Source organism: Pelophylax lessonae (assembly GCF_965119305.1).
Source record: "Pelophylax lessonae genome assembly, chromosome: 1".
NCBI classification, from domain to species: Eukaryota; Metazoa; Chordata; class Amphibia; order Anura; family Ranidae; genus Pelophylax; species Pelophylax lessonae.
This window is the reverse complement of record NC_138768.1, coordinates 547,892,902-547,905,681: the sequence shown is the minus strand read 5'-3', so window position 1 is coordinate 547,905,681 and position 12,780 is coordinate 547,892,902. Positions and strand designations below refer to the sequence as shown.

At 41.0% G+C, this 12,780-nt stretch overlaps 1 protein-coding gene across 1 annotated transcript in view; it reads right to left on the bottom strand.

Moving 5' to 3' along the window:
• The window catches only part of TEX15 (testis expressed 15, meiosis and synapsis associated), a gene marked incomplete at both ends in the record, with an annotated part of 165,079 nt that extends 155,114 nt beyond the window's left edge, over nt 1-9,965 (bottom strand). The window contains one exon of the mRNA XM_082248404.1: nt 9,872-9,965. Coding sequence (XP_082104530.1) covers nt 9,872-9,965 — 94 coding nt within the window. The remainder of the gene's footprint in view (nt 1-9,871) is intronic.
• Between the last annotated feature and the right edge of the window lie 2,815 nt (nt 9,966-12,780).

Genomic DNA, 12,780 nt, shown 5'->3' with positions numbered 1-12,780 from the left:
CTCTTTCACACTCACTTTGAGATCACTTCTCACATAGAGACAGACACCACCACCCCTCTGTTTTACCCTGTCTTTCTGAAAGAGAGCATAGCCAAGAATATTAATATCCCAGTCATGTGAAGAATGACCCAATGCTCCTTTGGTATTTAATAAAATTGCCTTCTCTTTGTCCCCAGTCACCCACCCTAAATTATTTTGTAAAGGACCTACATGCTCAGACCTGACCTTTTTACTATTAATATATTTGAAGAATCTTTTGGGGTTTGTCCTACTTTCTTTCAAAATCTGTCGTTCGTTTTGAATTTTTGCAGCCTTGATTTGCTTTTTACATATTCTGTTATATTCTTTATAACATTTAAATGATTACATTTTATATTTTTTAAAAGCTCTTTTCCTAAAAAAAAAAAAAAAAAAAAAAAGCTATTTTCCTATTATTTACACCTTTTTAACTTTGGACGTTAGCCTTTTAAACTTGTTGCCCATGGGAATATATTATATTTTGCAGTGTGTTCACATAGAGTCTTTTTGAAGAATTCCCATTTCTGTTCTGTGTTCATCGATGCCAATATTCCCTGCCAGTCTAAGACTTGGAGAATATCCCTCATCCCTGGAAAATTTGCTTTCTTAAAGTTAAAGCCCGGTTCCACTGGTTTTTGTGTTTATTAAAAGTCAGCAGCTACAAAAAGTAATAAACACACACTCACCTCTCCCACGGTCCAGCGATGCGGCCAGCGGGAACCCCGGTTCTCTCCCTCTTCTCCCCGTGGTGCCGACATCACTACTGTGGGCACCCGGCTGTGATAGCTTGTGGCTTCACAGCCGGGTGCGCACTGTGCATGCGCGAGTCGCACTGAGCGTCCTGAGTGGACGGGCAATCTTCTGGGACCTCTGACATGTCCCAGAAGATTGCAGGGAGGGAGGGGAAGAGAACTTCCGCTTGAGCCGCCTAGGTGGCCAGAGCAGAAGTGGGAGCGAGTACCTGTCAAAACTAGGTACCCGCCCCCCCCCCCCCCCCCCAAAAAAATGTCATTCCAAATGTGGCATGTCGGGGGGTCAAGAGGCCTTAATGCAGAAGTTCCACTTTTGATTGGAACTCTGCTTTAAGTGTTTTTATGTTTCTGCTACCCAGAAGTTCTTTAATATTAACACTAGTAATCAGCGTAGCATGGTTTGAGATTACCACATCCAGCAGAGCATCATTGGTAGGGTCCTCTATGAACTGTACCCTACAATTTTCTTGTAATAGATTTATACATTTTTACCCTTAAACTTTTCCAGCAGTGCCATTACTCCAGTAAATATCAGGGTAGATAAAGTCCCCCATTATTATCACTGTCCCAGCCCTTGCAGCCCATTCCATTTGTCCAAGGAACTGAGTCTCCTCCTCCTCATTAACACTGGGTGGCCGGTAACAAACTCCAATGATTAACTACGCACATCCATTTGCAGTTCCACCCATAATGCTTCAGCCTCAACACACTCTCCATCAACTAGGTCCTCTTTCACACTCGCTTTGAGATCACTTCTCACATAGAGACAGACACCTCCACCTTTAAGTTGTACCCTCTCTCTCTCTGAAAGAGAGCATAGCCAGGAATTTTAATAGCCCAGTCATGTGAAGAATGAAGACAAGATTCGGCAATACCAATTAAGGCATGGTTCTGTACATGCACCAAAACGTCCAACTCTCCTATTTTGCTTGGAAGACTTCTGGAATTCAGGAAACAAACACATTTATTCATTATCACATTTTGCTCTTTTGTTTTGAATATCTTTTTTAGTAATACACATTGTACTATAACTTCCAATGGTTATATGTAACATGGGAACCTTCTTATAACCTGCCATAACCCTCCCCCATCTTTTCCCATTCCACCCTCCATTATTGTCTGACCCTAACTGACTTGTCTGCCTGATTTAATTCTAGGTTATCCTCCCTCTCAGTCCTAGTTTAAATACTCCTACAGCATTCCCACAAATTTCTCCTCAAGCATAGCAGACCAACTTCCTTTTAGGTGCAAATCATCTTTAACATAAACTATATATATATATATATATTCAGTACAACCCTCACAGTTTTGTCAATGTTTTTTTAAAATATCTTTTCATGTGACAACACTGAAGAAATGATACTTTTCTACATTGTAAAGTAGTGTGTACAGCTTTTATAACAGTGTAAATTTGCTGTCCCTTCAAAATAACTCAACACACAGCCATTAATGTCTAAACCGCTGGCAACAAAAGTGAGTACACCCCTAAGTCAAAATGTCCACATTGGGCCCAAAGTGTCAATACTCTGTATGGTCACCAATATTTTCCAACGCTTCCTTAACCCTTTTGGGCATGGAGTTCACCAGAGCTTCACAGGTTGGCACTGGAGTCCTCTTCCACTCCTCCATGACGACATCACGCAGCTGGTGTATGTTAGAGAACTTGCACTCCTACACCTTCCATTTGAGGATGCCCCACAGATGCTCAATAGGGTTAGGTCAAGAGACATGCTTGGCCAGTCCATCACCTTTACCCTCAGCTTCTTTAGCAAAGCAGTTGTGATCTTGGAAGTGTGTTTGGGGTCGTTATCATGTTGGAATACTGCCCTGCGGCCCCCGTCTCTGAAGGGAGGGGATCATGCTCTGCTTCAGTATGTCACAGTACATGTTGGCATTCATGGTTCCCTCAATGAACTGTAGCTCTCCAGTGTCGGTAGCACTCATGCAGCCCCAAACCATGACACTCCCACCACTATGCTTGACTGTAGGCAAGACACACTTGTCTTTGTACTCCTTATCTGGTTGCCGCCACACAAGCTTGACACCATCTGAACCAAATAAGTTTATCTTGGTCTCATCAGACCAAAGGACATGGTTCCAGATAGCCATGTCTTTAGTTTGCTTGTCTTCAGCAAACTGTTTGCGGGTTTAGAAGAGGCTTACTTCTGGGACGACAGCCACGCAGATCAATTTGATCCAATGTGCGGAGTATAGTCTCAGTACGGACAGGCTCACCCCCACCCCTTAAACCTCTGCAGCAATGCTGGCAGCACTCATACGTCTATTTCCCAAAGACAACCTCTGGATATGATGCTGAGCATGTGCACTCAACTGTTCTGAGTGGAACCTGTCCTGTTAAACCGCTGTATGGTCTTGGTTACCGTGCTGCAGCTCAGTTTCAGGGTCTTGGCAATCTTCTTATAGCCTAGGCCGGGGTCTTCACACTATGGCCCTCCAGTTGTTCAGGAACTACAATTCCCATCATGCCTAGTCATGTCTGTGTGAATGTCAGAGTTTTAGAATGCCTCATGGGATGTGTAGTCCTGCAACAGCTTGAGGGCCGTAGTTTAAGGATACCTGGCCTAGGCCATCTTTAGGTAGAGCAACAACTCTTTTTTCAGATCCTCTTTGTTAGTTCTTTGCCATGAGGTGCCATGTTGAACTTCCAGTGACCAGTATGAGAGAGTGAGAGCGATAAAATCTAATTTAACACACTTGCACCCCATTCACACCTAAGACCTTGTAACCCTAACGAGTCACATGACACCGGGGAGGAAAAATGGCTAATGGGGACCAATTACAATATTTTCATTTACGGGTGTACTCACTTTTGTTGCCAGCGGTTTAGACCATAATGGCAATATGACAATAATAGTGTACACTCACTACTTTACATTGTAGCAAAGTGTCATTTCTTCAGTGTTGTCACAAGAAAAGATATAATAAAATATTTACAAAAATGTGAGGGGTTTACTCACTTTTGTGAGATACTGTTAGTGCAGCAGTTGCACTAGCACATTGCTGCCTGATGTTTGGCTGTGCCTGTGTTCTTGAACCTGATCCTGCTTACTTCTGTATTAGACCGGGCTTGCCTCTGATTTCGTGAATATCTCCAACCCTGACCCTGGCCTGTATCTGGACTTTGTCTCTGCCATCTGCTTATCTGCCTGAACTAGATTTGCTGATCTCTGCCTGTTCCTTGACTATTCCTTGTTTGCTATCTAGGCCTGCATCTGACCGTCTGTTAACAACCTGGCTTGTCTAACCACGCATTCTGTGTCTCTTCTGCTCTGCATGCACCTGCCTGGCTTCTGCTGGAGCATCTTCTAGTGTGGGCCATCAGTCTTCCTGTAATGACTATTGCCACTGCCTACTGTTGCTTGCTGCCACCAGCTCTGGGTTTGCTGCTCCTGCCAATACCCGCTGTCCAGCTATCTGGTCCTTCCAGGTGACGCACCCACTACACAAAAGACTGTACAGGCACCCTTACATCACTGCGCTCTCATGGGCACTGACACAACATTGGTGGTCCCTGAGCCAGGGCTTTATGAGAGGCCTTCCCTCTGCACGTCAGGCTGAGCCATCCGGTACGTAACAGACACCTTGGCGGAGATTTAGGGAAGACGCAGCCCCATTGTGAAGCCAAAATGTATCCTCGATTATATTCAGTTCATGGGGGGGGGGGGTGGATTTTTTAGAAGCTACAGCCCTATTTGTCAACACGAAAGTCCCATTTCTGGTATAAGAAAGCTGCATTTTATCTCTTCCATATGGCCATGTATAATTTATACATCATTTATCAAAAGTCAACAGAAAGACCTAGCACTTTCCTCAAATATATTGAAGAAATTGTCACTGCCCTGATCTACCAGAAAAAATCCCCCCCAGGAAGCATTCGCTCTGATTGCGTTAATCGACTTCATGAGCAACATTTTAACTAAAACATTTTGCCCTGTTACTGTAGTACACAGATATCTCACATATGTGAGGGGCTTCAGAATAGTGTTCTGAGTAGAAAACACAGTTTTTGGTTTTCCTTGGATTTTGTAATTCCTAGAACAGGGTCTGAAAACCGGAGGCTTTAAAAAGATTTGGGTGGGATTTGGGTGTCCCCATTCTTTCCTGACCGAGCCCCTAAGCTTCATGTTCAATCCTGCTGCCTGGACCAATACCCTGGCTGTGTTGACCATATTGGTGCCTGTAATGACCCAGAACTTTATGGACCATGTTCCTTCCTGCTGCCTGGACCAATGCTTTGGCTGTACTGACCATATCTCTGCCTGCTGCCTGTACTAACTATGGACTGTACTGCTGCCTTGACGATTCCTTTTGCTGCTGCTGACCACGTCTCTGCCTGCTACCCGGACCAATGATTTGGCTGTGCTGATAGTATATCTGCGTGCTGCCTGTACTGACTATGGACAGTATTCGTGCTTCCTGCCTGGACGATTCCTGTCGCTGACCATGTCCCTGCCTGCTGCCTGGACTGATGCTCTTCTCTGTATACCACTGCACTGCTAAAACCACAGGTAATCTTTTGATTACCCTTTGCTCAGCAGAATGTATTGTCAGGCTTATTTGGGGAGGTTACATTTTAAAAAAAAAGAAATGAAATGTTATATTTTGTTTATATAGAAATATGAAGCAATGACATCCATTTTTGTTAGGTTACTGAAAGGTTAAATCTCTTTAACAAAAAGTGCCTATTCAACAGGTTTACCCCAAACATGCTGTGTTGACCTAAGGTAATAAATAAATAGTCTGTTTAACTTTCTTTAAGATAAAGTCTAGCTGACGCTATACCAAGGTATCTTGTTTGTGTGGTAGTCATAAACCTTAGTCAGTATTTTCTATGTTTAGATCCATTTAAAAATAAGATTTACAGATACGCTATAATCTTATATGTAACATAATATTAACAATGAAATATATATATAACTAACATACATAGATATGTAGAAAACCGTTATATATTATAATTGTTTCATCCTTGCTAAAAGAAAGTTTAACTGATATGATGACTCATCTCTGTATGTCAAGAGAGGCTTCAGTAAACATTTGTAAATTGTAAGTTGTAGAAAGCATCATAAAACTTTTCTAACCTTGCTAGATTCTAGAAAGTCTGAGATGGTAAGCTCTTTGTCAATATAAGGTTCAAAGTTTATTTGTAGGTAAATAATGCTGTAATACTGAACCTAAGAGTAACACAATACTGCCATCTCTGGTGACGGACTGCTACTAGTTGAAGTCTTAGGTTAAAAAGTAAAATCCAATATATCTAAATAAGATATATTAAATATTAAAATGGTGTTGCCAGATTTAATCTTTATTTAGATACATGGTGGATTTTAAATGGACATGTAATAGATGAGAGTATGGATAAATTATTATGTTGTTTTATGATAGTCTTAAATGGAGAAATTATATAGTTTTAATATCCATATACTGGTTGACCAAGAGGTGTCACCCAATGACATCACCAGTTAATGGATAAGTTATCCCAACCAATGGGGATAATGTCACTCCTTCTGTGTTTAACTTACGGTAATTTTAATAGTCCTTTGTTCTATACCATATAAAAAGGAAAACTCAGATGAGAGAGGCACATGGCATTTGCCCAACATACATCACACATACAATACACACGCTAAAGACTCATCTATACAGACTCCATTTTGCTCCATCATGTATCTGAAACTTTGAGGGACGCCAAACGAAACTCCTCCCTACCTGGCCACCATCTTGGAAAGGCAGCCATCTTAAGGACTCTGGTAACGACCATTCTAAGCTAGCAGCCATTTTAAATATGGTAAATATGCCTTGCTAATTATTTGATTATTATTCAATATTGTTTATGTACTTCCTTAAATGTTTTACATTTCATGCTAAAGGGTAACGAGAGTACAATCCCAGCCGTATAAACCATATGTAGATTTTTCTCTAAAAAGCAGATTTTTGTTTTTATAACATTTTTATTAATATCAGATTTAGCGCATATTGGCGTATTAGTCTCACGTTTTGTATAGCCTATTCTCGCTTCATCTGCAGTGGAGTGACTATCAGGCTGTGCATTGCACAGACAATTGTGGTCTGATTATATAGAACATTCATTTATGGTTTATACTATACCTGGAGAAAACGTAATCTTGCTTTATTTTTACTTTCATTATTGAGCTACCAATCACATTGCATTTATTGTTTGAAGTTTGTATTTTTGTAAAGTTATCTTTTTGTGTCATCTCAAGTTTGATCATTTATCGTGATTACATGTCTCGTGAATAAATATTCTTATGTATTCCATACTGTAGACTGTTTTCACTAAGATTGGTATATGCTTTTAAAAAGAAATTAATCAATAAAAAGAATTCGCTACATATTGATTTGTGGAAATAAGTGGAGATTCTCCTTCCGCACAGATCTTTGCTTATTGATATAAATAGACACTGTTATATTCAGAGCAGTATAAACATTCTGACAGTATTTTGGGGTGTAATTAATATGTACATGCTATGTGTTAGAAATATGAAGGGCCTGGTGATAGCTTGTCAGGAAATTAGGTGAGTAATTTATATCCCTAGAACACCTTATGGTGCTTCTTGGATGTTGGGCCTCTGTATGTGGCCAGGCTTTTTAAAAGTCCACAAATGTGGTAATACTATACTCAGGAATAGCAGAATGTATTTTGGGGTGTAATTTTTGCTATGTACATGCCATGTGTTAGAAATATCATATAAATTGACAACTTTATGTAAAACAAATAAGTTTTCATTTCCTTTCCACTTTTTCCAAAAACTTGTGAAAAGAATGACATGTTCAAAAGACTCATAGCACCTTTTAGAATATACAATGGGGTGTTTGCTTTTCAAAGTGGGGTCATTTGTGGGCATTTCCATTTTCCTGGTGTTCCAAGGCCTTCAAAAGTGTGATAGCTAGTCAGGAAATTAGATGTGTAATTTATGCTCCTAAAACACATGAAGGTAATGCTTGGATTTCCTGCCTCTGTATGTGGCCAGGTTGTTATAAAGTCTCACAAATGTGATATCGCTATACTCAGGATGAGTAGAAAATATGTTTTGGGGTGTAATTGCAAGCATGCACATGCTGTGTGCGAGAAATAACTTGATAATATGACAATTTTGTGTTAAAAAAAAAAATTACAACTTCACAAAACTAAACATGCCTCTTATTAAATACCTTGGATTTGTCTTCTTTCCAAAAAGGGGTAATTTAGGGGGTATTTGTACCTCAAGAAATGAGATTGAGTCAGTACATCAGGATTGATCAATTCTCAATGATACATAGCTTGTAGGCTCTATAATTTTCATACAGACTGAATAATATATACTAATTTGGGTTATTTTTACCAAAGATATGTACCAGTTTATATTTTGGCCCAAATTAAAGTGGAGTTCCGGGCACAAAAACATTTTTTCAATGAAAATACCCCCGGGACAGTCAGGGCTAGTACATTCCACAATGGCTAGCTTCTGATCTGTCCCGGTTCGCACTTACCTGCAAGAAGAAATACTCACTTTTAAAATTTCTTCTACAGCGTCGCACCGGAAGTGACGAGCGGTGCCGTCGCATTGATTCCTGGGAGCGATGACTTTCAGCTCCCAGGAATCATTGCAAACCGGAAGTGACGGCGCAGGCCGCGGCCGCCGAGGGAGGAAATGGAAGAAAGGTGAGTATATCTTTCTACAATAACAAGGTAATTAAAAAAAAATAAAAAATCCTAACTATCCATTTCCTTTTCAGGTGAAGAAAAGCAAGCGGATGGCCACAAAATCGATTATGTCGATTTTGTGGCCGGAACTCCGCTTTAACCACTTGAGCCCTGGAAGATTTTACCCCCTTCCTGACCGGGGGTATTTTGCGATTCGGCACTGCGTGACTTTAACGGACAATTGCGCAGTCGTGCGACGCTGTACCTAAACGAACTTGACGTCCTTTTTTTCCCACAAACAGAGCTTTCTTTTGGTGGTATTTGATCACCTGTGCGATTTTTTGATCACGCGCTATAAACAAAAAAAGAGCGTCAATTTTGCAAAAATAACAATATTTTTCACATTTTTTTATATGAAATTCCCCCAAAAAAAAAGTAAAAATCAAAATTTTTTAACATTTTCGGCCAATTTGTTTTATGCTACCTATGTTTGGTAAAAAAAAAAATCGCAAAAAGCGTATTTTGATTGGTTTGCGCAAAAGTTATTGCGTTTACTAACAAAGGGAAAGATTTTTGTCCTTTTTGTTGTTTTTTTTTTAACGTGTAATGGCGGCGATCTGCGATTTTTTTTGCAGTACTGGGACATTGCGGCGGACAGATCGGACCCTTGACTGACATTTTTGACACTTTTGGGGTTACCAGTGACATTTCTACAGTAATCAGTGCTATATATATGCACTGTTACTGTAAAAATACACTGGCAGTGAAGGGGTTAACTTTATTTGAGAGGGAGGGGCTGTGTGTGTCCCTAGGGGCATGATTCTAACTGTGATTGGCTCTCTGTTGAGCTGTAGTTACACTGATCAACGGTCCTACATAGTAGAACCATATGATCGGTGTCTCTACACAGGGGAGAATGACAGGCAGCTTGTTTACACAAGCTGCCTGACTTTCTCCCTCTCCCCCGCCGATCGCAGAGTGAGCGGCGGACATCGGGTCCGCCGGTCACACGCGCGGGGGGGTCCGTGACCGCGCGGGATAATGCCGCCGGCGGCGCGCGCTCGCTCCCCAGAGCCTCACAGGCTAGTGACGTATATTTAAGTCACTTTGCCTGTGAGGGGCTGATCGCCGCAGTAAATCTACTTGCGGCAGTCGGCAAGTGGTTAATGAAGAAAAATTACTTATTTGCAAAATGTTTTGCTTATATTGCAAAAAAAAAAAAAAACCCAGTGGTGATTAAATACCACCAAAAGAAAGCTCTATTTGTGTGGAAAAAAAATTATATACATTTTGTTTGGGAACAGCGTAGCATGACTAATTGTAATTGTGAAATCACTGAAAGCTGAAAAATTGGTATGGGCAAGAAGGAGTAAAAGTGCCTTGTATTGAAGTGGTTAAATCCCCCCCCCCCCAAAAAAAATAAACAAAAACAAACCTTTCTCTGCATCTCTCTTAATCTTAGGGATAGTAAACTTATGTAGAAGTTTGTTATCCAGGATCCCAGTTAAAGACTTTGCCGATTCATCCATTTTGGCCACTGCAGACTAAGAATTTGATGGAATTATGCCTAAAACACACAAAACAAAATGCATGAATTCTGCAGCAATAACTTCAGCAATGACTCCCACAGGTTTTGAATGTTTGCAATAAAGTATTTTACATATACAGTACAGTGTTGTATACTGGCAAATATAGATTTAAATTGGAACTATGGGCAAAATGATAAATAACATACTGTATATGATGCAGCACCTCAAAACATTAACACAACAAATAGTAATACAAACGTAACTGCACCCCAGCTACAACACACCTGACTTAAAACGCACGACAACACAGATACAAATGCTTTAAAAATGAGTGCAGGCCTGGATTTTTATAAGCTGTCAGTCATTTAATTTTAAATGGACTGCTTAGCACAGCCTTTCTCAACCTTTTCAACAAGGAGGAACCCTTGAAATAACTTTCTGGTCTCAGCAAACCCCTGCTAAAAATGACTATATCTACAACTCATGATACATTAGTGTGATGATCAGTGGGATGAATGCTCCTGAATTTTAGAGCGGTTGTAAAGTCAGAAGGTTTATTTTTTTAATGCATTCTATGAATTAAGATAAAAAGCCTTCTGTGTGCAGAAGCCACCTCCAGCCCCACTAATACTTACCTGAGGTCCTTCTCTGTCCAGCGATGTCCACGAGTGTCTCAACCGTCCAGAATTCTCCCTCCTGATTGGCTGAGAAACAGCAGTGGCACCACTGGCTCCCACTGCTGTCAATCAAAGTCAGCTAGCCAATCCGGGGAGAGAGGGGATGAAGCCAGGTCGGGGCTCCGTGTGTGAACTTGACTATGCCTTTGGCCAGTCCCATGGGATATACACAGATTATGTGTTGGGGTTTTGCTTTCCAATATGGGGTCATTTTGTGGGCATTTCCATTGTCTTTCCCATTGTCGTTTTTTGTTGCATGCTAGTCTCATATTGAAAGTAAAGAGATTACTCAACATACAAAAATTCTCGTTTGACAGAGTCAGCTAGCCAATCAGGGGAGAGAGGGGATTGGGCCACGTCGGGGCTCCATGTCTAAACGGACACATGGAGCTGTGACTCAGCTCGAGTGCCTCCATAGCAAGTGGCTTGCTGTGGGGGCACTCAACAGGAGGAAGAAGAGAAGGATCTGGGCTGCTCTGTGCAAATCCACTGCAAAAGAGCCGGTAAGTATAACATGTTTGTTATTTTTATAGGGGGAAAAAACAAGATTTTACAATCACTTTCAAAAACTCTGCAGTGAACAGTATTTACTGTATTTATTCCCTTAGTACAACCTCGATTCCAAAAAAATTGGATTTTTGACTTACCGTAAAATCCATTTCTCTGATGTTCATTGACGGACACAGCTCCTGATTCTTCTTAACCATTGGTTATACTGCCCCCTACAGTAGTAGGACACTAGGCAGGAAAAAGCTTGACTACGCCTATGGCCAGTCCCACGGGGTATACACAGATTATGTGTTGGGGTGTTTGTTTTCTTATATGGGGTCATTTTGTGGGCATTTCCATTGTCCTTTCCATTGTCGTTTTTTGTTGCATGCTAGTCTCATATTGAAAGTAAAGAGGTTACTCAACATACAAAAATTCCCGTTTGACAGAATTCAACTTCAGAAGTGATGTCATGTGCTGAATTGTTTTGTATGTATTCTTTCGCTTCCGAACAAGCGTAGTCTAGATCTTACGATTTTTTTTTGGACGAAAACTGTACTAATTAAGTGAAAATCAGGCATTGTGTTCATGCAGAATAAACATTTTATAGCCTGCACATTCAGTTTTTGTGGTCCGAAAATTCTAAATTGTCTGTTGAAAGCACCATACTAACGATCTGAAAATCGGCAGATCTTTAGTCGGACGAAATTTTACTTCCAATTTTCTTATCGTGCACATGGGTCTAAACTTTAATTTATAAAATGCAACAAATTTAACATTTTTATGTTTACAAAGCACCTTTATTACAACTAATTTTCTGTATCAGATTCAGGATTGCACTATTGCTCACAAAGAATCCTAACAGGTTTTAGAGACTACTGACTAATAAAAGTGTCAGATGTTATTATGCAATTGAACCACTAGAGTCCAGTACAGGATCTCTTACAAGATTTTTACCTTGACAGTAAGGCTATACAGTATTTGTGTGCGAAATGTGAAACTATTTTGTAATAAGTGAACCAAACACACAGTTGATATTTAACTACTGCGCTAATTAGCTGCTAGCAAAGATCAGTGAGCATACACAAACTCACCAGCTTTTAAAGCGGAGTTCCGGGCACAAAAACGATTTTTTTTTTTTGTGCCCCTCCGCTAGGTAGAGCTCACCTGAAAAGGAATTGGATAGTTATTTTTATTTTTTTTGTTTACTCATCTTTTTATTGAAGATCGTAAATACTCACCTCTGACTGCTTTCTCCCTCGGAGCCGCGGCTCACCCCGTCACTTCCTGCCTCGCGATGATTCCTGGGAGCTAAACGTCATAGCTCCCAGGAATCAATGCGACGGCACCAGCCCCGCTCGTCATTTCCGGGCGACGCAGCATTCCCCTGCTAAACAGCTTCTGGGCATGCCCAGAAGCTGTTTAGGAATGCGGCGCCGCACCGGAAGTGACGAGAGGGGCCGGTGCAGTGCATTCTGGGACACGAAGACGCGGAAGACGACAGAGAAGAGGACCGCGCCGGCTTCAGCTGCCCACAACAGAGATGGAAACGCTGTGGAAGAAATTTTCTAAGTAAGTATTTCTTCTAAAAGGTAAGTGCGAACCGGGACAGATCAGAGGCTAGCCATTGTGGAATGTGCTAGCCCTGA